A 27753-nucleotide genomic window follows, 5' to 3' on the forward strand; every position below is an offset into this window, starting at 1 on the left:
GAGACATCCTCTATGGTAAGGGAAATGAATTCCGATGAGGGAAAGTCTTAGAGGAAACATGAGGGTGACAAGGGAAGAACCTCAGCACACCTCATATTAACCAAGAAAAAACTCCACTTCTCCCAGAATCATAACCAAACAACAGAATCAGGAGAAATCAATTCAGGCATATAGGTCTACACTAAATGAAAGATTAAAGAAAATGTCAGAAAGGTGGATGGAATCACGTATAATAGTCTTCCAATTTCAAATGAGAGGATGATTCCAACAGCTTTCAGGAAAACTGCAGCAGAATAAGATCTATCCACAGTGAATTTAATTGCAAAGATTTATAAACTTCTCTTTGTTCAAGTTTGATTAAACAGAAGATTTTTTAAGCTGATAAAATACTTGTTGGCAGAAAATATGGAGATAAAAGCCTCTACAAAATTTTCAGGAAGTGCCTGTTCAGTATTCTAAATAAAATTTAAAAAAAAAAAATGGATGCTGTGAAATAAGACACCAAATAAAAAGAGAAATAGACTGAAATAATAAAGATGATAGCTGAAAGGTAGGAAACAGCTAAGTAAGTAAAGACATCAAAAATTCAAATCTGCATTATAAACAACAACAAAAAATCAACCCAAATGAAATTTAAATAAATGGCATGGATATGGGTCACAAGTTTGAGAATTTTTACTAAAATGCAAAAAATCAGGAGAAAATAAACATGAAAATAGTGAAGAATGATGATAATGTATTTTTTAAATTGAGGATTGAATAATAATGAAAAAAAGTTTTTTCCCCCCAAAAAAACATATGTTAAAAACTCGTTCATCAGACCTCAATATGTACAAAAGAGTGACTTCTATGGAGATATTTAAAAGTAATGGAAAGGTGGCAATTTTCTCATTATATAGTTATTGGTTAATTGGATAACTACTTGAGGAAAAGAGTAGTTCTCATATTGCATGAATAAGTTACATTTGGATTTTAAGGAAAACAAAAAGGTTTTATAATCCTGGAATGGGGAAGGTCTTTTAAGGCATAATCCATATAGGAAAAAGACTGATTTCATAAAAGATTAGGCTTCATAAAAATTTTAAACATTCATAAGACAAAACAAAAATAAAAGTGCCATAAATTAAGTTCAAGATAAATGATAATCTGGAAAAAAATATTGGTAACATAGCCTCCATATCTAAAAAGGTCTTACAACCCAAAGATTACTACACCAATAGAAAAACAGGCTAAGAATACAAATAGGTACTTCATGAAAAGAGAAACATAAATCAGCAAGAAAACCACGAAAAACATTGAAAACTCACCCGATTTACAGAAATGCAAAGTTAAATAAAAATGAGATACATTTTAAAATATATTTATAATTTATATGCAAAAAAGTAATAGAGATGGCAAGGATGTGATGTATAGGACACTCTCCTAAGACTTTGTTGATAGCAAATTTAGGAATATCAATTAAGGGCCTTGAAAACATGTACATACCTTGACCCAGCAATTCGACATATTAAAATAAAGCTCAAGGAAATAATATAAAAATAAAAAATAACAACAGCTAACATTTATTGACTACCACGTGGAGGCTCTGGACTCAGTAACCCACTCTTTTGATTTAATCCTCACATTGTTATAGTGGCAGGGACATATGAGATAGAAGGCTAGACAGGTTTAAACAACTCGCGCAGAGTCAAACAGATAAGCGATAAGAACTGCAACTTGTCTAACCCTAAAAAATGCATGCTGTTAACCTGCACTTCCTATCCCTAGGGGATGTTCACCCAAGTATTTTCTAGAATTGCAGTCAGTCTTCATATCTGAGCATAGAGGACTGATTAAAGTTATAGTATATCTACCAAATACATGGCCAAAAGAAATCACATTCAAAAAGAACTTGAAAAACATCAGAAAATAGGCACTCTATACTGTTACAAGAAAGAAGTTTTTAAAAAGCAGTATACATGCACAGTGTAATTCCAATTTTATAAACTTTTTATTATATTATAGAATATTATATTTAAAAGGTGAGAGTGATATGATAAAGTGGTCAATTAAGGTTATTTCTTGTCTACTAGATTTATTTTCTCTTTTCTAATTTTTGTATTTCTCAAAATTTGCCATGACCACTTATAACTTCAAATCAGAAAAAAAAAACACGTTATTTAAAATATATACAGGAAGAGAGACAAATGTACTGAACAAGCATATAGCTGATTTATATTTTTAAAATGTTGAGCTAAAACTTGGAAAAGTTTATCTTCACTTAACATTCAGAGGGAGAAAAACACCTAACAGAACATGAAAGACACTCTATTTCCAGGAATCTGCATGTCTTCCTGAGTCCTTTTTCACCTTTCAAAGACTAATGATACCTGTTGCTAGGAAGAAAGGGTCAAGTGTAGCTCTTGATATGACACCAGCACAAGGCTCTACCACATTTGCTATGAGAAATTCTGGCAAGCTTTCATAAGGAATCCTAATCAATAAAAAGAAGATGTTCTCAAAGTACTGGCTCTTATCCTCCTCTTCCCACCTAAAGCCTCCCAATACTTTAGGCATACACGTGGTAAACTCAAAGTGATCAAAAGTGTCTGGTTGAGGCACCTAAAAATGGCGTAGATGACAGAGGCTTTGTTCATCCCTCTTGCAACCACATCAAAGTTGAGACAAACACGGAGCAAACAGCAAGCAGAGTTGCCTGGGATCTCGAAGAACAGAAGCACTACAACTAGGGAGAGAAATAAGAAATCAACCTGCAATGGTAGAAGGCAGGAGGGGGAGAAGACAGGAGGCTGCCCAGTCCCGGGCGCCTGAGTGGGGCATAGGCTCCGGCAGCGGCAGATGTCTCTTAAAGGGGCCATGACTGTGATCGGGCTTTGACGGCGATGGGCTCGCTTGCTCTGAGCACCAGCACCAAGTTGGCTGCTCAGGGGTCACTAGAAACTTACAGGGGGACACTGAGTTGTCAGAGGAAGGGTGGGAGGTGAGGCTTTCTCCCTGGTAGAAGAGCTGATGGTATCCACTGTTCCTCTGTTGAGCCCTTCCTTCTCCCAGTGTGCAGACTCAGCACTACCACAGCTGAGACATCATCAGACTGGATAACAGAAGTTGCTTCGCACAGAAGATTCCTTGAAACTCTGCCACCCCCAACTCGCAGCCCCACCCAAGTCACATCCAGTTGTGTCCTCCATAAGTCTGGTGCTCCTTACTGAGCCAACTCCAACCCGCACTGGTGGCAGCTGGCCTCGGTTTCTGGTGTGGCCTTTTGAGATAACTATAAGCATAGCATCTGTGGATTGCTTACTGAATCTTAACAAGTGGCCCTGGAGAGGAACAAGGCTGGGGCTAAACTTGTCCTGTAGCTGAACCCCTCTCAGGACTGTGCCACTGGACACCTAATACACAAAGCCATACTAATAAGACCGGGAAACACAGGAGCTTTGCTTAATACATAAAAACAGACACAGAAAGGCAGCCAAAATGGGAAGACAAAGAAGCAGAAACCATTTGAGAGAACGGAACAAAGATCCGGGTATAATGGAGTCGAGCCATCTAACAGATGCAGAGCTCAAAACACTGGTTACAAAGATGCTCAATGAACTTAGGAGAAGTGTAGTTGAACTCAGTGACAACTTTAACAAAGAGATAAGAAAACATAAAAATGGAAATGGAAATTATAAAAGGGAACCAGTCAGAAATGAAGAACACATTATCTGAGATGAAGAGTATATTAGAAGGAATCAACATAGTGGATAAAGAAGAGGATCGAATCACTGGTGTAGAGGATGGGGAAGCCAAGGACATTCAATCAAAATGGCAAGAAAAAAAGCCAAAACTATAAGAAAAATTTTAAGGACAAAATTGAATGTAAAAACATCTGCATCACAGGGGTACCTGAAGGAGAACAAGAAGTTGAAGAGCTATTTGAAGAAATAATGATGAAAATTTCCCTCACCTGGTAAAGGAAACAGACATAGAACCCCAGAAGTTCAGAGAGTCCCAAAAAGATGAACCTAAAGAGGCCCACATCAAGACACATCATAATTAAAATGCCAAAGGTTAAATACAAAGAGAGAATCTTAACAGCAGCAAGAGAAAAGCAGTTAGTTACCTACAAGGGAGCACCCATAAGATCAGCAGCTGATTTCTTAAAAGAAATTGCACAGGACAAAGGAGGTTGTGATAAAATGTGATAAAAATCCAGGTTGTGATAAAATGTGATAAAAATCCAGGATCTACAACCAAGAATACTTTATCCAGCAAAGGTATCATTTAGAGTTGAAGGAGAGATAAAGAGATTTCCAGACAAAAATAAACTAAAGGAATTTATCAACACCAAGCCAGGAAATATTGCAGGGACTTTTTCAAGAAGAAAAAACATGTATCAAAAACATAAACAAAGAATGGTAATAACTACATTTCTATCAACAAGTACCTCAAATGGAAAAGAAGTAAATGCTCTAACCAAAAGATAGGGTGGTTGAATAGGTAAGAAAACAAGACTCCTACATATGCTGCCTACAGGAGACTCACTTCAGATTAAAAGACACACAGACTAAAAGGAAAGGGATGGAAAAAGATATTGCCTTGATGGACCTAGAGGGTATTGCACTGAGTTAGATAAGTCAGATAAAGACAAATATTGCATGATTTCACGTACATGTGGCATCTAAAGAACAAAATAAATAACAAAAGTGGCAACAAACTCATAGATACAGAGAATATTTTGAGGGCTACTAGATGAAAAGGGGTTTGGGGGAACAGTGAAAAAGGGCAAAGAGATTAAGAAATACAAATGGATAGTTACAAAATAGATATGGAGACATAAAGTGTAGCATAAAGAAAATAGTTAACAATGTTATAATAAATATATAAGGGGAAGAGGGGGTACTAGATTTAGTGGGGTGATCACCTGGTTGAGTTATATAGATCTCTAATCACTATGCTGTACAACTGAAACTAATATATTATGGTATGCCAATTATAATCGGGGGGAAAAAACTCATTGAATTGTTAAAAAAAAAAGTATCTGGTTTTACTTAATTCTAACCCATAATAAAAACCCACTATTCCACTTTTGAGAGACTGACAAATAATCCACAGTGTCTGGCACATAACAGGGCATCCAATGAGTATAGGAAAAAGAAATAGTGAATGAATGGTTGGTTGACAATCAGCCCACCATGGCAGGGAGGGGTTTAGGGGTATAGGAGCCATGTTAATTTTATACTTTTGGCTAACTCAGTCTAGTACCAGTACCAAGAACTGATGAAGGTAAAGCATGTTCACAAAACAGAAGTGAGGCAGGGCTTTCTGCCTTCAGGTCTGGAGTCCCAGGACTAATGGGTGATTCTTCAATTCCAAGATCTACACTGTTGAACTTAAATGGTAGTGAGAATCACAGATACCATTCTCTACTTTTGATTAGATCTTTCTCTGTGGTCATTTCTCAGCTCTGGTTGAATCTCAGTTTGGATCCTAGTCTATCTGTAATATCTCCATGGCAAAGGCAGTTAGCCTTGTGACTTTCGGCTGCTACTTATTAGTTTTTCATGACATTTCTCAGATGTTCATCATTATTTTGTCTAACCTTAGTAAAAGTGAGGAAGAAAACAGGACAAATATCTTATTTGAGGGCCACTAAGAGAAGCAATAAAAACAAGATCTTTCATACCACTTTGCTTAGCACAACTGAACTAAGGTGCTTCTCTTTCAGATTAGCAAACCCTTGTAAAATGTCATATGCCTTTTCATTAGTGTCATCTTACATAAAAATCTGTCATCTTTGAAATCTCTCTGACCCTTCTACTCCCCCACATCCAACTGGTTACAAAGTCCTGTTGATTCTCTCTCCAATCATTTTGAGCCTGTTCTTTTTTCCTGACCTCAGAGCAGCTATTTGGTTCAACCTTCGATAGGATAATCTGCCTAATCTGTTGCAACTGTCTTCTTCCTCCATGTATTTCCATGATCAAAAGCATGCTCCACATTGCTGCCAGCGTTATCTTCTCAGACTAGCACTTGATTTAGTTACACCTGTGTTGGACATACTTTTGTTATTATTCAGCAGCCATTATTTCAGAAAAACATTCCTCCATCATTCTTTTAATAATCCTATTTAGTCCACAGGGTTCTACGGACTAACCCCTGCCCCCAACCCTATCTCTCCACCACGCTCACAGAGGTGGTACAGGATCACTAGAGACAGGCAGGCACAGGATCCAGGCTGTCTGGATCCATCTGCTGTAGGTCATGTGACTAGCCTGAGATTATGCAATAAACCATACGAATGGCCCTATACAATCAAAGTCCACCCTGAGACTTTCTGCCAAAACTGTCAAGAAAGGTACTCTCTTCTCAGTGATGCATGCTCCAAGGACCACTGAGGCTGGACTATCTGGGACATTCCCACTAAGAATACAGCCAATGCAGAGAAAAGCAGAGGTCACAAATATTGAGGAACCAGAGAAAGGAGTGTGAAAGCCTCCAACGAATGTAAAGATGTTAATGGAGCAACCAGATTCTTCTGCCACCTTGAACTGAACAGTTACATAAACAATGAAATGGCTTTCTTTTTCTTTTAAACTATTTTAAATTGTCTTCTTGACACTTCTGTGTGCAAAGAGTCTTAACACACAACTCCACTACATTGAAACTTTTAACCCAAATTCCTTAGCATGACATTCAAGTTCCTCAAAAAAAGGGGCCATCTCAGCTTTTCAGCTTTAATTCTCCTATCTCAGTCTCAAGTATTTTCAAATATTAAAATAAATAATAATAATATCAATACTCTCTGCTATTGCCACCACAGATCCCAATTTCTTTCCCCATGCTGTTGTTCATAATTCTTCCTGAATCAGAATTATTCTTCTATTCTCTCCTTCACTACTCAATCTTCTAGATTCAACTTATATTATGTAGTAGTATATTTTATATTACAGCTTTCATATGTATGCATATATCTCCACTACTGAACACTCTGCAGACAAGGAATAACTCTTCCTGAAGTTTCATTTCTAGCACCTAACAATCTGTTTCAGAGAGCATATGCTCCACAAATATTTGCTGCTCTCATTGGAAATAAAAGACAGGATGATACCTGTTGGACTCTTAACTGTTACCTACATTAGAATTTTCAAAAAAGTAACCATATCAACATACGACCCAGCAATTGTCTTCTTGGACTTTTATCCCACAGAAACAAATCAATGTTCAGATAAAAAACTTGTGCACAAATGTTTATAAAAGCTTTATTTGTCATTTCCCCAAACTGGAAACAACCCAGATGTCCTTCATCAGGCGAATGGCTAAACTGTGGTGCATTTGTATAATGTGATACTACTCAGCAATAAAACAACAAACTATTGACACACACAACTAGTTGAATAAATCTCAAGAGAATTATGCTAACTGAAAAAAAGCCAATCCAAAAATTGTATAATTCTATTTATATAATACCTTTGAAATTACACAGTTACAGAAATGGAGAACAGATTAGTGGTTGCCAGGGGTTAAGCATGGGGATGAGGTGAGGGGTGAGGAAGATGGGCGTAGCCACGAAACACCATCGCAAGGGATTCTTGCAGTAATGGAACTGTTCTGCATCTTGATTGTATCAATACCTTGTTGCAATATAGTTCTATAGTCTAGCAAGATGTTACTATTGGAGAAAAGCGAGTAAAAGTGCACAGGATTTCTCTATATTATTTCTTATAACTGCATGTGCATCTATAATTATCTCAAAATAAAAAGTTTAATTTTTTAAAGAACTATATCTGAATCTGAATCAAGTCTGAATCAAAGAACAGATACTCAGTGCAAGTGTACCTTATAAATAATCATAGTTTCAAACTAAATATCTCATCATGACTAGCAATACAATAGAATTTTGCCTACAAGAGGCAAGGAGTGCTCTCAAAAAGAGGTAGAGAGTTATTCTCATCAACATGAGAAAGGAGATTTCTTTCCATATGAAAACTATTATAAGAAAGTGGGATGGCAAAATAAATGACAAATACTAACAAGATAAATGTCCCTGCACAGAAAACTAACCAGGGACCCTGAGTAATAGTCCTTCTCTACAAGTACGTGTCTGGGCTTCCATGGGGATGAATAACAGCCACTGATCGGTGAAATCTGATCTGTTTGCCATTTAGATCCATGTGACTCATTGAGACTGGCTGCATTCGTATCTGAAAATACAGGAAATCTGCAGCCTAGGCAAATTTGGCTTATTGGCTCATGGGTTTTTAATTCGAATGCTGCACATTTAGAGATAGTAGTTTTATATTTATATCAGCCAACTGCAAAGATGTTCTGCTGCTCAAATGACAGAAATAAAGAGAATCAGAAGAATTATCTGCTTATATATATTTTGTCTGAGAGTCACGTGACATCTTCTCTGTAATAGGGAACATGAGATCTGAGGTTCCACAGATATCGGGTGTGCCTCACTAAGAAGACAGAGGGAGTCATGAGCTATTAAAGACAGAGTAGGGTGTGGTGGTCACATGAGCAACCAACACCACTGGGATTGGCAGTGGCCGAGTTTACAAACACAGAGGGTGTGGTGACTTGGACCTGTCATTTTTTGTTTTGTCCAGTCTCACTTAGTATCTCTTCCAGTAATTCCTGCAGCCATGACAACGGGTGAGTGAGGCAGCTGATTTCTGGGAGTTACCTCTTGGAATACCCTGATTCCTTCCCAAGGAGCTGTCCATATTTATAGACTTGGTGACTTCAGAGGTGCCCTCCCCATGCCCCCGGGGCCTGCCTCTCAGAGTCACTGCTGCACTCACCCATCAGGACACTCAGCAACTTCTGCACTCTGGAATTGACCCCCACGATTCGGTAGAGCCCTTGCTCATTGATCCCTGAGAAGAGAAACGGTGATGATTTAATTAGAGGCACGTCAAAACACAAGTCAAGCCAACCCAGCCAAAGGCACTATTTTCATTTTCTTGGTCCTTCTAAAAGCTGCTCTAATTAAAGTCCCCTGTCACTCAACTCTGCTCTTAGCGAAGCAGTGGGATTCGGTACAGCTGTCTAGGATTTCACGGATGTGCTGCACACTGCAGCCCTCATGTTAGTTCAGTCATTAGAAGGGAAAGAAATCTTCCTCTTCTCTTGTCAAAGGCAGCATCTGAAGAGTTTTGAAAGAGGCAAAATATATACTTTTAAATAGGTCATATTTAACTAGTTTATTAACTTAAAAAGCCAAAAATGACATGCCAAAAAATTCATACTACAGAAAAGGAAAAATACCTCACAACCTATTTTTACATACAAAATGAAAATAATGAGTGTAAGGACATTTTTAATTTTGGAGAATGTTAGCCAAGACTGAGAAATTAGAAAATCTATTTATTTGTAAGGTAAATATTCATTACAACAAAAAAGAGGGACCATATTCATTCAACCCAAGGAAATGTGCAACTGGACTAGAAGGGGTTTACCTTCAAAAACCCAAAGAACCAAAAACTAATTGGCCTCAGTACTTTGTTTAAGTACAAGAATTAGATCACCACTGTATGATTTACAAAAAGGGATATTTAGACCAAATGACAAGAAATGACTTTTCTCCTTTTAGTCCTAGGCTCATATCTGATACCTCTCAACTAACTGATCTCTTGCTTCCTATCTTATTCTCCTGATGCCCATTCTCTAACCAATAGCCAAAGTGAACTTTTCAAAGAGTAAATCTATTCAAACCATCTCTTTTCTTAATACCTTCCAGTGGTTCCCCAATGCATTTAGATCACATTCAAAACTTACTGTACCGACAAGGCCCTACACAGTTGAGCACCAACCTACCTTTAACCACATCATCAACCACCCTCACTCTGCGCTGCCACACTGGCCTTCCTGCGTCTCCCCCATATCACGCTCAGGCTCCCCAATCACAGCCTCTGCACAAGATTTCCTCCACCTGGAACATATCTCTCCCAGATCTCTTCATGTTCAGGTCTCACCTTAAATGCAGTCTCTTCAGTATAATGCATCGCATGACCAACACTATTGGCTAGTATTCTTTTCTTTATAACAGTTAATAATACCTAAAATTTTCTTATTCGGTTTCCTGTCTTTCTCTCCACAAGTACAATGTAAACTCTAAGTACAGTGATTCTATCTTCCTCACCATTATATCCCTAGCACCAAGTTCAGTATATGATACATGATAGAATGAATAAAACAGGAGTTACCTCCATCAGAACTACTACTTTGGGGTCAAAATAAAATTTCCTGGAAGAAATTTGGGAAAAGGCAGATTCTGCAAAGTCTTTATGCTATATAAAAATGGAACTAATGAATAAAAAGGAAGTGGTTTGGAATGATGGAATTTTATAGCTAGAACTGATCTGTAAAAGCATGTACATCATCCTTCATGGTTCATGAGCTAGGAGACCTTGGTCAAAAACTAAGGGATAGGCCCCAAGTTACTCAGTAGCAGAACCACTATTCAGTAACATGGTGGATTCTAGAGCTCGTCTTTTCTAAAGTGTATCTCATTCTTTTGTCTTTGTGCTTTCCTGGAACTTGACACAATTCCAGTTCCCATTTGACAATGATTAATGAACCCCATAAAGTATGGGAGGTCTGTTCACCTCTGGTCACCACTAATAGGTGTGTACATACATGCACTGCAGTAGAGAAATAGCTACTTCCTTCGTGTAGTTATGTTAAAATGGCATTTAACTCACACTGCCCTTATCTCTTCTTTGTGCTACATGAAAACTTTCCTAGAAGTTAAAACATCATTTTCGGAGGCAGAAGCTAAGAGACCAAACCAGCTGGAGACCCTGTTTTTCCTCACTACTTATCATGTATATTTTCACCTTCACATCAGAAAAAGTTGTGTCCAGAGCTACTGGTTTGCAGTTACCATACAGACTCAAAGAAGGGTTTTAAATGATTGTTTCTCTCCCAGTTTTGGCTGCTGAAAACTGAACAACAATCAGGGGGCCCCCTTCAGGCAAGTGTGTGAACTTCACAGTGGAGGGGAGGGGAGGAGAGTTTTGTTTTGAACTCACTTATGGCTCCATTTTTATTGCCTCTACTCTTGTTAACCCTGTATCTCTTATATCTCTCATGCTTTTCTTTTAAAATGAAAAGCATTTCAAAACGCCTGTGAAAAATTACCTTTGTTACGCCTACTTTAAAAACTTTAGAAATGGTAGTTATAAAAAATAGATAAATTAAAGGAAGACAATAAAAACAGCAGGGAGACCCACTGACAATACAAGGATACCTGTGCAGGTACACATCTCCCCTCTCTCTGCCATCCCCAAAATGGGTTCCTACTCAGCGGGCTGTTTTATAACTTCTGTTTTTCACTTACTGTATATAATAAAAATCTTTAATGTCAATAAATGTATTTCCATTACATTTTTAGTAATTCTGAGTTTTTTGCTGCATGAATATACCACTGCTGATTTAATCAATTTCTGAGACTTTTGGCCAATTTCTGATTTTTTTCACTTTAACACCACCTTTAGGTAAACAACCTTATGACTAAACCTGATCCATGCCCTTATTTCCTCAAGATCAATTCCAGAAACTTCATTTACTTCTACTTTATGTTTTGATTATATTTTACATATCTTTGTAAGCTGTCTTAACTCCTTATTGAAAGAAGACACAGCAGAATAAGCAGACATTTACAAAGAGTTAGCACACATTAAATAACCATCTTAGAAAGAATATTTTTTGACTGAAAACATAGGAATAGAGGCTTATAAGGTTAGGTTTTTTTCCTTCTCTACTTGATGTTTTATAGACTTTAGAAAGATGCTTATATTTCTCAACTAGCAAGAGCTATGGATCTTGCTTTAAAAGACAGAACTTCTTTCAAACAAATCAAAAGACCAGGTGGGTTGAGAGGCTATACAATAAATAAGATTCACATTTTCAACAATGGTTCAAATCAAATCTAGTGGAGAGACAGTTATCAGTGTTTCTCAGGGATACAGACCAGTGTACTCAAAGTTTCAAATTGTCAGAGCTGAGAAATTGCCTTTGTGGCAAACCTGGAGGAGGAGGCAAAACCATCGAGATGAACCAACTTCCCTTTCCTCAAAGTCCTGTTCCTATGGACCATGGAGAAAGGTCAATGTGTGACAGTCAGAGCCTGACTTCAGTGCCACTGCAGAAACTAGGAGCCTAGCCTATTCTTCCTACCAGGATAGGCCTCAGAGACAACCTCCCAGAGCAGGGTCCTTAAACTGGGGCAACAGACACTAAGAGGTCCACCAGAGAACTCAGGATGTCTATGAACTTAGACAGGAAAACAATTACACCTTTATTTTTACTAACCTATAATTGAAAATTAATCATTTCCTTCCATTATGATATAAGCAACAAATCACAGTAGTATTAGCAGTACCTGCAACTTGGTCAGAAGTCACAGGTATTTTCATAAGGTATTATAACTGTTACAGACACTTCAGAATATCACTATTTCCAAACTATGCTAGTTATCAACCCACCACTATAAGTTGTTATTTAAAGTGTCAACAAAGAAACACATATTATTATATTACAACTATGTTTCTTAATATTTTACTAACTGAACTTCAGTAATTGGTTTCCTTATAATCCCTCATATTTGATGTGCATGCATTTGAATACATAAAAGAGGCTGACGACACCAAATGGGTTGAGAGCTCCAACTTCAGAGCAACGTGACTCGTGGAAACACACCAACAATGGCACTTGGAGAGTGAATGAGTCACTTAAAATCGGAAAATAGCAGGTAGCAGGTCTGCCTCCTCCCCAGATGTGTGACCTTCACTGAGAATGATGCCATCTGTTGAACTACTTTACCTCTGGTTTCCACAGCATGGATGCATTTCCTGATTATGCTGAAGCCAACGCTGTCCAACTGTGCAGCTGAAAGAGGAAGAGAAGGAGAGTCAAGTTGCTGGCCACGCAAATCAACCTCGGGACAAGACTTGACCAACCCAGTATGATTCAGTTCCATGGTGTATTCTTTAAATTTTCCCACTAAAGGTATAGGAATGACAAAACAAAATTAGCTGGTATTCACTGAGACCTTACCATATGCCAGGAATAGTTCTAAGTGCTTTGTGTATATTATCTCATTTAATTCTTTCAGTAACTCTGAAAGGTTATCCTCAATTTATAGCTAAAGGAACTACAGCATAAAATGATGAGCACCTACCAGAGTAACTAGGCATCCTTTACATTATTTTGTTATTATCAGGAGTTGTAGGACTAATTGCTTACTGGTTGCCTTCAAAAAGCATAAATCAAGTGCTCAATAAATGTTGGGTAAGTGGTTGACATAGACCATCTTGTTTTATCCTAGCAAGTCTTCTAGGCTTATACTATCATTAGCCCTGTATTACAGATGAATAAACTGAGATTTCACAAAGCCTGATAGATACCTTAGCTAAAGTTGCAGGGCTAATATGTGGGAGGCTGACACCAGAATCTACACCACCTAACTGCTTTAAATGTGACCTGAGTTAAAGAAAGAAGTAAAATCCTGCTTAGGTGGCTAGAAAAAAGGAAACGTGACCTAGAGGAAAATTAAAGCAGCCAGGAACAGAAACGCTACAAGAAGAAGAAGAAAGAACTAAGACAGCATAGTCATCTTCTATGTGGTAATCAGCAGGTGGTGACTGAGTTTTTCATCTGCTCCAAAACCCATTAATGTCACTTGGACAATAAATTATCAACAGCAGCAACCTTTTCCACAGCACTGAACCAATTTCCACCCTAGTGACAATGCTGGAAACCTACCAACATTCATGCCCACACCTCTTTAACCAAAGATAATGATCTGTGTGGCAACGTTTAGGAATGGGTTCATCTTTGATCTCTTTTAGACATCAGGAGGAAACATTCTGCAAACTCAGGTTCAGAATGGACAAGAGAATGGTAGAAAGTAGGAAGGTGAGTATTTATAAGTGATTTGTCTTCATCCCAGGGAAAGCGATAAACTGAGCAGAACGTGAATTCATCTTGGATCTAACCCAAATGGAATCTTTCTCCAATACTTATTTTATATGGGTAAATTTAGATCCAATGAAGATAAAAATCCTTTGGGGCGGGGGGCAGAAACCACTGACAATTCCCCAAATCAATCTAAAAAGGAATGATAATTTCCCAAAACTTCTCTTCCCAAAAGGAAACAGCTCTTGATCTTATATGCACATTTAGTGCTTAGTGGTAATTATTATAAACACACTTGGCCTCTGGGATAGTAAGTAAAGTACTGGAAAAGGAAGAAAACCATCTTTTTCTCCCTGGAGACCAACTGCTATACAAATCATTGTTCTTATTACTTAAAAGCTGTAAGGAGCCCAATAATGCAATCCTTCGTTTTTTCTACTATGAACCAAGTATTTACTTTGCAAATTTTGTTGTATTGAGCTTTCTGAATGAAAGTATAAGCCAGATTAAAACTATTTTTCCAAATGAAACTCAATTAACTCATACCATAGACATTTCTCAACCAATAACAAATTATAATATACAGGTCAAAATCCTATCGAAATCTAAGGGAAAAAATTTGGGGGGGAATCTAAGGGAAGGTTTTTTTAAATAACAGCTTTATTGAGATATAATTCATACATCACAGAGTTCATCCATTTAAAGCTTATAAGCCATTAGTTTATTAACAAAGTTATGAATTGATCACCACTATCTAACTCTATAACATTTTCATTACCCCCCACGAAAAAACCTCATACACATTAGTAGTCATCCTCTATTTCTCCCCATATTCCAGGCCTCAGAAACTACTAATCTACTTTCTGTTCTATAGATTTGACTATTCTCGACATTCTATATAATTGGAATCACACTATCTGCAGTCTTTTGTGTCTAGCTTATTTCATTTAATATGTTTTCAAGATTCATCTCTGTTGTGATGTCAATACTTCATTCTTTTCTATGACAAAATAATATTGCATTATCTGGATATGTCACATTTCACTTATCCATTCGTCAGCTGTTACTTCCACTTTCGGCTATTAGAATAAATGCTGCTAGGAATATCTGTGTACAAGTCTTTGGAAATATATTTTTATTTCTCTTCAGTATATGGTAACTCCACGCTTAACTCTTCAAGGATCTGCCAAACTGCATCGTAAAGTAGTGCCCATTTTACATTCCCACCAACAACAGAGGTGGGTTCCAATTTCTCCACATCCCTGCCAACATTTGTTACTATCTTTTTTATTATAGTCATTCTAGTGGGTGTGATGTGGTATCTCACTGTGGTTTTGATTTGCATTTCCCTGATGATTAAGGATCTTGTGCATCTTTTCGTGTGCCAGGAGGGTTTTCTTTCCTTTATACAGTAGTTAGAATGGAGCCTACTGGAATGTATTTGTCAGAGGGGAAATTACTTATTATAATTAAGGAGATTCCCAAAAATGGTCATAACTGGTTCGCAGTCATTTGAAGCCTTGTAGTTCTTCTTTTGAGAAGTGCTTAAGAGAATCTTTGCATAGGGCTGATAGTCAAAGAAGACTGGGAGAGAAAGAACTGCCATTTTGCACAGTGCTCTTGAAAGCAATTGAAGCTGATTCTGAACTTGAACGTTTTAAGAGGAAGTTTGTGAACATGGCTTTCTTCTGTCCTGAACAAAGACTCTTTTGCTTCCTTACCCCCATGAAGTTTGAGAAGTTTTAGAAATTTAAAGTTTTGGAAAATTGGAAAAAACCTGGCAACTAACAGTTGCAGGAAGATACATGCTTATAAAGCTGTCAGCACAACTAGCAGAAGTAAGGACACAGCTAGACATAACTCTGCAGAGGCAAATCAGTTCTTGAAACTTTTCCTGTGAAACTGTGAAAAGTCAGATCCTTTTCTAGGTAAGTAATGAGTAACGGAAAAGAATATAATAGAATTTGTAAATATATCCAGAAAAACTTAAATTCTATTAACCTACATGAACTATAATTACTTTTTTTGGAAAATGGCAAACAACACTCTTAAGGAAGAAAAAAATCTGAGTAAATGTTCCTCCTTTGATTTCCTCAACATTAGAAGTCCTCTAATTTGTTTTAAACCAGCAAACCCCTTTTCTTTAAATAAATCTTACACGGATTTTATACATAAAGGTCTTACACATGTAACACAGTATGTATTAGTATACATTAGTTGTCTAAGTTTAAATATATATAACACATATTTCAAAATCAAACATTAAGAGGTCAAGATAACTGTTAGCCTCTAATGCGTCCAACTTGCATAGTGATGATAATTATTAGTTTTACAAACAGATGAAACTATTTTAAGGAATGGAATATATATTAAACTACAATGCCCAACAAGAAACTCATGAAATATAATTTAACTATCATTCCTTTAAATCTCTAAGCTGGAACTGGTATAAGTTATATCACTGCCCACTGCCCCAGTCCCTCCCTGTATCTCTTTGTCTCTCTCTCTCTCCATCTCTGTGTTTGTTACACACACACACACACACACACACACACACACACACACGTCTGACTTCTACTCTCATCAACTTGAGTTTCCTGCTGACGTCATAATTAGGTTACTAATGATTAACAACTGCTTTATTATTTAACAAGCACCAAGTACCACTAATGTGATAGGGACTATAATGCATACACAAGCAGATCATTAGTCCTGCTCTCTGCCCGGCAGGTATATAATCTAAGTTAATTGAGATCTCCTACTCTGAAAATCAAGTTCCCACTAAAAGGTTTAGAACACCATCACCACCGAGCAGTTGCTAATGACAGAAAAAGTCTGAGTGGCCTGCCAGATGGAAGTGGCTGTCCTTAATCCTCTCAAGCAGGTGATTCAGCTCTTTCACTGAGCCAAGGCTCAGAAAAGGTCAGGGATTTATTTGCAATTTCTGTATCCTTATAATCTCCAGAAATAATCTCTCATTAAATATCTACTAGGCTTGCATTATTCCCTTAATTTGACTTGCGATGAGTGGTTGCATGACCAGTGGCTCTAGGCCTGACATCCTCTGTCTGGAAGCTATGGCTTATCTTTCTTCCCCAGTCTCAAGTTCAGCTCTGCCCAGGTATACACACAGGGCGGCCTAAACAGTTGTCATATAATGAATATTCACAGAGCTTGCACCAAATACCCAGGTTGACCCGCCAAGGTAGAAATGTGTCATCCTCTTAACTTTCATTTCAACTTCTGAAACCTTGTTTCTCTGTCTCCTTTCAGAGAAAGGAAAGGGCCAAGGTCACACAAACCTATTTTCTCAAAGTTCTGTGGAGAACATGAGAACACTGGCGAGTAGGCAGACACTCAGTCAACTTGGATAGTCTTAGGGCAGAGGCAGGAGGGCCTGGCAGACCAATGGGGTTTGTGCTATCAGGCCCAGGATGTGAATGAACTCTGAGACTAGGGAGGCAGGTTAAATCCAGAAACTGACTGTTTTACTGTTTAAGAAACAAAATACTATAAGGTTCGATTGAATTATTTTATTATGTAGAAGAAGGAGGTTGGTGGGCCAGGTAGACAGACATGGATGTTAGCATAATAGTCACTGCCATGCTCTGCAGCTTCTAGTAGCTCATAGTGCCCTACTTGAGATGCTTTTCCTGGCTTTTTGCGCCTTAAAAAAATAAGGTGTATAGGTGGTGGTAGAGGGTGAGAACTATAATAAAACCATAACACTTAGCACTCCCTCTCTATCTCACCCCCCATATTCAAATTATTACCAAGTCCCTCAATTTTATCTCCTAATATCTCTCAATTTTGTCTGGCTCTCTCCATCTTCACCACTGCCATCCTGATCCTGGCTTCGATCATCTGTTACCTGGACTGCTGCAATGATCTCCTAGCTGGTCTTCTCATACCTACTCTGGCTCCCCTCAGTCTTTCTTCCACATTGTAGCCCTATGATCTTGACAAAATCAAACTATGCCACTTTCCTGTTTAAAATCTCTCAGTAGCACCCCACTGCTCTCAGGAAGGTAACCTGAATCCTTAGCATGCCTGGACCAGACCCTGTGTGGTCTGGTCCCAGCCTACCTCTCCAGCCTCATCTCATGCTACTCCTCTAGATCTCAGCATCCCAACCACACTGGCTTTTTTTCAGAGCACTCAATTGACCACACTTTCTTCCTCAGTCTTTACAGAGGCTGTGGATTTCACCTGGAAGCCCCTTGGCCAAAGCAACTCCGAATCCTCAGGTCTCCCTTCAAGTATTGATTCCTCAAAAAAGCCTTCCTGACCTCTCTGCCTAAGTCAATGCCCCACCCTGCACTAGGATATAGCACCACCAACCTCTCCTTCAAAGTGTGCAGCACATCTGCAAGCTGACACTTGTTTGTGTGATCCTATAAAAAATGTGTCTACCGAACTAGATATGTATCCATGAAGGCAATGGTCTGTGCATATCTTTATTTATTTTGTTCAGTATTATATAACTGTCTTTCACTGTCTATACAGTGTTCGATAGAAAGTAGAAGCACGCAATTTTCCAATTTGTGTAGCTTTTCATTTTGGATGCATGGGTAGCAAATTGGTGCCTGAATGGTGGGAAGAACTGAGGCACAGTGTGGTATAGTCAAAATGACCTTTCAAGTTCCAACTGATAAAAATCCTATGACAGTAGGTGAGTTATTTAAGCTTATGGCCCTCAGCTTTTTCATCTTTTGTGAGGAAACAATGGTTAAATAAAGAAATGAATGGCCTGATCTAACCACTTCCTTCCTTCCTGTATCAATACAAAGAGATATTACCACCTAGCAGTACAGTGCCAAGAATGAGTCCAAGAGAAAGGAAAAACAAAAACTGTACATGCCAATGCATGAAGCAGAGAAGACAAAATCAAGTTTAGGTTTCCATGGACACTTTTAGAAATCCTCTACTTGTTCATTGAGGCATTGTCATCACCTAGCATATGTGGCATGAACCTAGGACTGGCGATGGGAGGGTTGGTTCCTGCACATCATACTAACTGGGTTATCTAAACAGATAAAGGTTGAGGAAGGCCCTAGAAAACAAGCACATTCTCCCCTAGAGCTTAGTGCCTACCCACCAGACCTCACTGTTCTGGCCCAGGAGCCCCCTTTCTGAAAAGCACTGGCTTGCTGTTGTTGTCCTACTCCAATCCTCAGAACACCAAGAAATTGGGCAAGTGGCCAAATCACCAATGTTGAACAGAGGGGACCTTTCCATACCATAGGTTGACTGGCAGACGTTCGTCTGTGAAAACAATGCTATGGGACACACTCTAAAGTTACCCCCCATACACATCCTAGGAATTCTACCAGACCTCCAGGAGACAAATCCTTTTTCAAAGGAGAGGTGCTGATCTACTGGATTAGTCTCAAACACACCGCAGAATGGATTACCACTTTCCTAAAGCTGGTATTCTACAGGTGTTTCCTAGCCTGAAATTCTTTCCCCTCAGAAACTCCATTTCCCTTTGATCAAAAAAACAAAACACGAAAAACAAAAAAACAACTTTCGAATATCTTATGGAAGAAACAGAATTTGCTGGGCGTGCTGGATAAAAACAAAAGAACTGAGGAGTAAAGGAAGTTGCTGCCCCGCTTTTAACATGGATAGATACAGGCGATTGTCTAGAGTTATTGTGAGCAGGCCACCATTTTATGGACGTTTTATGGACAGCTCCAGGGGCATGTTCTCACCACAGAAATTTGCTCAATTTCCCAATGTGATTTGCTCTTTAGAGTCTGGCAAGCCTCGCTCCTTCTGAATTTAATCAATTTCAGCACCATTAAAAGCCATGAAGAAAAACACCCACATTGAATTGAATATGAAATCCACCTGGACAATAGATTTACAATTGACTCACGCACTCGGAGGGGCTCACATCTTTTCTCCTAATTATATGAAGCCCCAGAAGTGCCAAGGCTCTCTGGCCGTGGCCCCTGGGAAACTGTACTCATGGTAGCAGCTCTCACAAGTTGCCAGTGGAGCTCAGGAAAGTTGAACAACTGGTTCTTAATTGTCCAAGTATGAATTTTCTACTTTGGGGATTACCCACAGACAATTTCTAATCCCCGAACAGCTCCCCAAGACCCTGTGCTCCATCCCACACCACTGCCTACTCTGCCCTATACTCTGCTCCCTAGCTGGTATTATTCAGGAGATATGAACTAACTTTAATATTAACTGAAATCACATAGACAGAAGTGGTATGTACCGGAAAGAGAACAATGAGCTTTAAAGGTAGACAGACCTGGATTAGAATCCTGTGTCTGCCATCTCTGGCTGGATACGATCTTAGGCAAGGTTCTTCACTGCTCTGAGACTCACCTGTCTTACCTGTATAGTGGTGATAACCCATTTAGGTGTTGCAAGGATCAAATAAAATATACAGTAACTGTGACTTATTTGGTATTCAATAAATGGTCATTACCAGTATTACCAGTATTAGGATGTAATAACATCTAATATTTGAATAAAAACTTCCAGTTGATGAAATACTTTTTAGACCCAAATTCATGTTATCCTTACAGTAATCCCATGGGGTAAATATTGTTACTGTTCTAATGACTTCTTGCTGTATTTCCACACTAATGTGTATAATAAAGGATAATACATTACTGTTTATAGACTAAATTAATAAATTATACCTTATTTGATTTTCCCAATATATCTGTTAGGTACTGATGATGAGAAAAGCCAGGCCCATGAGGTTAAGTGGTAAAAACAATGATAATAACAGTAGCTAACAGTCACTGCACAGACTGTTGCTCTGGGCTAAGCACTTAAAAGCATCCTATCATCGTCATCATCGTCCTTATTTTGTAGGCAGGAAACCTTGGCTCAGCCCAGGTTAAGGAACTTCTGGAAGACGATGGTGTTAGTGAGCAATGGAACCAGGATTCGAGCTCTTACTCTTCTCCTCCCTACTCTTCTGCTGAAGTTTACGACTAGTCAGTAATGGACCAGGGGCTGGAAATCACATTTTCTGAATTCTGCCCCTTCCACTCCACTAGCAGTCCTCAAATCTAGTGAACCAGAGCAGTCGGAGGCATGCAGATTCTCAGTGCCCTCCCAGATGTTATGCCTCAGGAGGCATGAGAATCACACTTGAAATATGGGATGACATTTTATCACGATCAATTAAAATTATTATCACTAAAGACCAACAGAAATGATTGTTGACTATTAATTACTTATCAATATCTATACCACATTACCCAACTGGTAACGATTCACCAGTGCTTTATGTCCTAATAAGTACTGTTGTCTTGTGCCACTGGTGGTATATGAAATAAATAATTCTAAGTGGTTCACAAAAAAATATTTGTAATAGTTGTATACTTATTTTAATGAATATTGGAAGTTCACTGGTTTATCACACATACCACATCTTTTTAAAATAAATTTAGGTTAAAAAGAGTGAATGGATTTTTTTAAAAGTAAGTAATAATACAAGTGGTATATGTACATGTAAAAAAAAAAATCATAGAGATGATACACAAATAATACGCTTGGGAAATACTGTCCTAACTTGTTCCAGACCAGGCACTACAATCAACCTGGATGAAAAGACAAGATGGAAGGGTATCATATTCTACCAGCAAGATGTCCTATTTTAAAGTCATCCTCGATTCCTTGCTTTCTCAACAGCCCATATCCAACTCATTAACCAATCCCATCAATAACAACTTAAAAATATATCTAGAATCCACTACTTCTCAGCATCTCTATTGCTAATACCTTGATCTAAGCCACAGTCATCTTTTGCATGGACTGCTATAATAGACTTCTACTTTCTACTTTTGGCTCCTACAGTTTATTCTCCACCTAGTAGTAGCCAGAAGCATCTTTTACAAATATACATTGGCTCATGTCACTCGCCTAATCGCCACTCTTTAGGGACTTCTCATGACACGCAGAACATAATCTTACCTCCTGACCGTGGCCTCACGTAGTGTGGTCCCCAGCCAACCTGACCACTTTCTCTTTGGCCTCCTCCAATCCAGTCACATGGCCCTTCCTGATATCCCCAGAACACAGCTAGTTCATTCCCACCACCTCAGGGCTGTTGCAAGGGCTGGTCCCTCTGCCAGCAATGTTCATCTCTGAGCTCTTGACATGTCTTACCCCCAACCCCTTTGTTTGGTATTCTCAAATATTACCTCTTCAGAGAGGCATTCTCTGCTCCAGGCATCTAAAATAAGCTACCCCTCCCTTGTTACTCTCTATCCCTTTGCTCTTATTTCTTCATAGCACTTCTTTCCACCTGAAAGTATGCCTATGTCTACTTACTTACTGTTTGTTGTCAGTTTCGCTCAATAGTATAACTCCACGAGAATAGGGACTTTATCTGACTTATTCATTATTGTAGCTTCAATAAATATTTCCTAAATAAAGAAACAAGTATAATCTACATTTTTGCTAAGAAACAGAAACCAATAGGTAAGGAAGTCTCCACACTCCAGGAGCCTCAAATGGTGAGCAGCTGGCTGGACACAGTGGTACCTTCTAGAGCTCAGGGGCTCTGCGGTGGAAAGCGCAAGACAAACAGGACTGATAGGGATCTCATTCATCCCCTGACCTCTAAGCATGGATACTGCCAATCGGAATTTTCCTCCCTAGCCTACCACAAACACAGGCATCTATCTTCTTTTTCATGGTTTCCAAGGATACACACAGAGACAAATAAGCTGAGAGGGACAAAAAGAAAGTAAAATAGGTAGCAGGAAAAGAGATGAAATCCTTTCCTGGCTAGAAATAAACCTACCAGCTCTCAGCCTGAGTCACGGGAGTCTCTAAGACAGCTGTAAAGTATTCCGATTCTTGGCAAGTCACAGGCAGCCAGAGTGGCAGTGTCTGGGTTCTTGCTCAGTACAGGCTGAGGGCTAAAAATCAGCTTGTGGGGGATTGAGTGTTTTCTTGTGGGTTTTTACATCTGCAGTCTCCCAGTCCACCTTAAAATTCCAAATCAAGACAGCCATGAAAGAGCAATGCTTAATGCACACTACATTAATCAGGACCATTTGTCTCCTACACAGGGATCTGGACATCCTGAGAATGAATTACAGTCCAGTGGCCTCAATTCCTTTCTGCCTTGAGGCCTAGGTGGTTGTGTACTGATTTCTCAACCAAAAGAGATCATCTCTAGCTTTCTGAAAGTGGGAGAGTTTAATGCAGAAAACCAATTGCCTCTGCCCATCTAGATCCCTTTCCTGCTTTTACCTACCTGTCCTCTTACTTTGATCTGCCCTAGGAATGGTTTAGATATTTTTTGGTCACAACAAACTCTGAGGCAGCAAAGAGCAGGAAAAGAGAGGACATTCAGAATCAGAGGCCTATGATCTGCACCGAGCCACTATTAAGTGGTTGTGTACATGGGCACACTTCACCTCTCTGAGCCTTCTCCTCATCTGTAAAATCAGGCCTTGTGAAAATCAAATAAGGCAATATCTGTGAGGCACTCTGAGGAACTCCAAAGAGACTGTCCAGTTCATGTTTTTATATAAATAGCCTCTGGTTTTGGATAAGTTATTGATAATAACAATAGCAGAGAGCAGTATTTAATGATTGCCTAGAATACCAGGCACAATTTAACGAAGGAATTCTATCCTAATCCCATTTAATCCAACAAACAAATAATATAGGTACTAAAGCTTTCCTCATCTTAAGATAAAGAAACTAAGGCCTGGAGAAATGAATTTCCCAAGATCACACAGTAAGTTGTGAGTCTGGGATTCTGGTCCATGTGTGTAATAAGACTCTAGAGCCCATGCTCCCAACCACTGCTCAATACTATCCCCACTGTGGGCAGCAGTGCATGATAGCTCCTGCTAAATCTTACATGCTGAATGCAAGTTGCATGCTCTGAACACTCTGATTAGGGTGGGAAGGAATGATTTTAATTAACTACAAGTTTGCACTGAGAATGAAGCCTCAGTTTTCTCATCTGTAAGTAGGTCAACAACACTATCTACCTTATAGGGTTCTTATAAGGATGAGATGACAAATGCATGTCAAACACCGAGCACACTGCTCTATATAGAGTCTACGCCTGGTAAACATTACCAAGAGCCTTCACTTGGTGGCAGAACGGGAACTCTCAGTCTCTGCCTCAACAACCCCTTGCATTGGGTTTTAGGAGTTAAAGATGCAGCCAAGGATCTTCTCACTGTTGCTGGCCTGATGCCCAAACTGGGATGCCAAGGGGTGGGTCACACCTGCCAGACCATGGCTTGCTGTCACTATAGAGCCCACATTGCCAAGGAAAAGGAGAATATTAGGCCACAGCAAAGTTGCACACTGCATCTGTCAGTCTAAAGTTGGCTGAGAAAGGGAATGGATTTGTTAAGTGTGATTTAGGAGAAGCAAAAAGGCTTCTGATTGTCTAGGTGAGTCTGAGGAGCATCACTGTCCGTCATATTTCTGAGGCGTGGGGTCTCACCAAACAAAATGGCTGGGAACCCCAATAATAAAATCTGTGAACAAACGACTTATTCCTTCTTCTCTTACTGGCCCTAACCACCACCCCAGCCAGGAATATTCTCAAGGTGGGGGTGTTACTGTTCAACTAAATATAATTTGAGCAATTGTACTGCGCACAAATCACAATGAAAAGAGGTACAGAAAGTCAGCACTTAAGTGAGCTAGTATTACACTATCTTGCCTGATTGCAGCTCAAGAAATGAAAGTGGTGGCCACAGAAACCTGCCATGGCACAGGAGATAGGAGGAAGGGGAAAGAAAAAGGGCCAAAGGAGGAGCAGGGGCAGCTGGAAGGGAACACCGGCAAAGGAGCGCACGAGCGAGCGAGCACCTGTCTTCTATCAGCCCAGGCCTGGCAGGCGTGGACGGAAAGCTGGAGGGGAAGGTGTACTCAGCTGACTGCCTCGTGGGCCAGCACATAGGAGGCCAGGTCGCCACACCCATTATTGCCATCCATCCTTCTCAAGTTTAAAAGGGGAAATGTTCTATTTATAAGATACCGACCAGTGGAGACCTGGCAGCCACTGGATGGCTCTGACCCCATAGGGATCCTGGTTATGAGTGGCTGCCTTCTCCTGCCTCTCAACTGTAGGCATTCTAACAGCAAAAGACTGAAGGTGACTAGAAACAAAAGGAAAAGAAATCTCTTTTCTGTTCTCTGGTGCTTTCATGAGACTGTTAGAGTCTTAGTAATGGTTCAAGGCTATAAAACCTTAAAAAAATAAACAAACAACAACAACAATAAAAACAGTGATCCATGCCATTCCATCAAGCCTTTTCCTATAATTTTCAAGACTAAATCTCTTTTATTGTTTTACAGATCAAGGAAAGCTGAGGCACAGAGATAAAGGGAATGTACCAATCGGAGCGAGGGCAATAGGCATACAGAACAAAGGTAATGATGCCCTCCCCATCTCCTCTCCCAGTCCTCGATCCCATCCTCATGAGACAAGAAAAGCCCTGGTGAAATGCTGTCAGGAGGTCTGAGCTGAAAGATGGCCTTAAGAGTGATGCGCACATGCAACAGAACAACATAAAAAGCAGCTTTGCTTGTGCTGCCAAATGCCTGCAGGAGGGTAGCGGGCTGTGTTACGGTTCTGCACCTGGGAAGCTCCAAAGTCACTGAAACGTATTACTCTGGCTCTCCCAGCGTTATACGCAGTATGTGAGGGGCCACTCATTAGAGGAGGCTCCCTAAGAAGAAATATGTAATGGCCCCTCAGCCACAAAGAGCTGGGTGGGTTAGGTGCTGGAAGTTGATAAAACCCCTTTCAGCTCCAGTGAGTTGGCCACATAATGACAGGATGGCAGAACAGAGCAAAGATTTCAAGAATATCAAGAAGAGGTGGTAAGGGCATGACTCTGGCAATCAGGCAGACTCTAGTTTGAATGTTGGCTCCACTACTTCTCAGCTGTGCTACCTGGACCTCTTTAAGCCTGTCTGCTCAACTGTCAATTTGGCCATGAACAGCATTTCTCCAAACGCAACCATTCACATACCACTGTCACGCTCCCTGTCATGATTTCCTGCCATCTTAGACTAATTTTTAAAAATTTATCCTTTTATTAAGCTAAGGGTTAACAAACTATAGTCCATAGGCCAAATTCACCATTGCCTGTTTTGTGAATAAAGTCTTACCAGTTAACACCCACACCCATCCATTTCTCTAACGTCTATGGCTGCTTTCACACTACAACAGTACAATTCAGTGGTACCACAAAACCAAAAACATTTACTATCTGGCCCTTTACTAAAAAAGCCAACCTCTGTGCTAAGCAATAACATTTAGAAAACCAGGAGGTTTATGTGTACTTATGCCCCTCCCCATTTTAAACGGTAATTTAAAATGTTTGTTGAGTACATCTAAAATGATCTTAGATACCACCAGTCATGTCCATACCCCACTCTGAGAAATACACTCATAAGGATTAAATGAACTGACTCTCATGAGGCGCCAAGCCTGAAATCAGCAGGAGTATTGGCTGTCGCTCTTCCTCCTCCTCCCTGCTCCCCTCAGGAGCAGTCCTGCCAATACCATGAGCTCTTCCTTCTCATCTGAGAGAGTAACAGGCATGACCAGATAATGAGAAGGATAAGAACAAACAGTAATTAAGCATTTACAAGCTAATATGCCAGATACTGTGCTGAATCTTAATCCTCCCGGCAACTTTCTGAGGTAGGCGCTATTATTCCTATTTTACAGAAAAAAAAAAATAAAAAAGAAAGGAAGCACAGAGAGGTCCGTCCAGCTCTAATCCACAGTTCCACAGCCAATGTGTCAGCATGCTAATCTATACCATTCCCTTAGTACCCTCCATGGAAATAGCTCTCTCCAATCCACATGGCAGGACCTACCCACAGGAAATATCTGAGGTATGTATAAAAACTGAGGTACAAGGATGCTCAGGCTGATGTTACTCATAATAGCAAAAATCTGGAAACAACATGGAAGTCCAATGTTAGGAAATGGTTCAACAAATTAGGATATAATCCTACGACAGAATATTAAATCACCAATACAAATGGTATTTACAAACAATTTTCATGACATGGGATAATGCTCGTGAATTTTTAAAACAGATTTAACAATTTATTCAGTATAATGTCAATAGAGTCAAAATACATATTGACATTGACAAATACACATAAGAAATCATTAAAAAAAGGCAGTAAGAAAATATCTCTGAGGGTGGTATTATAGGTAATTTTCATTAAATTTTTGAAAATCATTGTTTTATTGCCTTCATATTCTAACAACGAGTTCATATTATTTTTATAATAAGTGAAAATACATATTTTCAACCTGCTTAGAAGTGAAACTCTGAGATTCAATGCTGACACCCTACAGACAACTAAATCCCACTTCCAACTCTGCATTCTTCCTCCGATCACTGCTCTTCCCCCCACATTCCAGCATGAATGACAAGATGGCAAACTACAGCGGGTTCTTGAACATTTCACAAAGGCTTCTTGCAAAAGTACTAGATTAAAAACAAACTGGAAAGAATAAAGGAATTAAGACTTGGAAGCAAAAAAGAAGTGTTACATTTCCTTCTTCTCGGAGGAGGGAAAGTAGGAAGTTTCCATTTTTTAAGTCTTTCTAGCTGAGATGGAAGCCCATTGCTAAGCTTACTCTCAAATGGCTTTGGGCATTCTGTCTTCACACCGGGTACCTCTGTAGATAGCATAAATATTACTCATACACACAGATACACACAAGTGTCCATTGAAAGTCCCCCAGTTGCCTGAATCTCAACAGCAGACCATATACTCCTTAAAGGCAGAGGCACATATTCTACGTGTGGATGTCCTTACCCTTCAGTACTCAGGTCGCCCAGG

At 39.3% G+C, this 27753-nt stretch overlaps 1 protein-coding gene across 3 annotated transcripts in view; it reads right to left on the reverse strand.

Moving 5' to 3' along the window:
• The window catches only part of ARHGAP26 (Rho GTPase activating protein 26), a 384667-nt gene that overhangs the window by 153453 nt on the left and 203461 nt on the right, over positions 1 to 27753 (reverse strand). For all 3 annotated transcript variants that reach the window (XR_001594606.2, XM_016126539.2, XM_016126542.2), the window contains exons 13-14: positions 12820 to 12885; positions 8796 to 8870 (exon numbers count right to left, since the gene is read on the reverse strand). Coding sequence is in view for 2 of the 3 variants with exons in the window: in XM_016126539.2 (XP_015982025.1) it covers positions 8796 to 8870; positions 12820 to 12885 (141 nt within the window). In the remaining variant the exon portion in view is untranslated. The remainder of the gene's footprint in view (positions 1 to 8795; positions 8871 to 12819; positions 12886 to 27753) is intronic.

The sequence above is a fragment of the Rousettus aegyptiacus genome, unplaced genomic scaffold, assembly GCF_014176215.1.
Source record: "Rousettus aegyptiacus isolate mRouAeg1 unplaced genomic scaffold, mRouAeg1.p scaffold_m13_p_7, whole genome shotgun sequence".
In the NCBI taxonomy this organism is placed as follows: domain Eukaryota; kingdom Metazoa; phylum Chordata; class Mammalia; order Chiroptera; family Pteropodidae; genus Rousettus; species Rousettus aegyptiacus.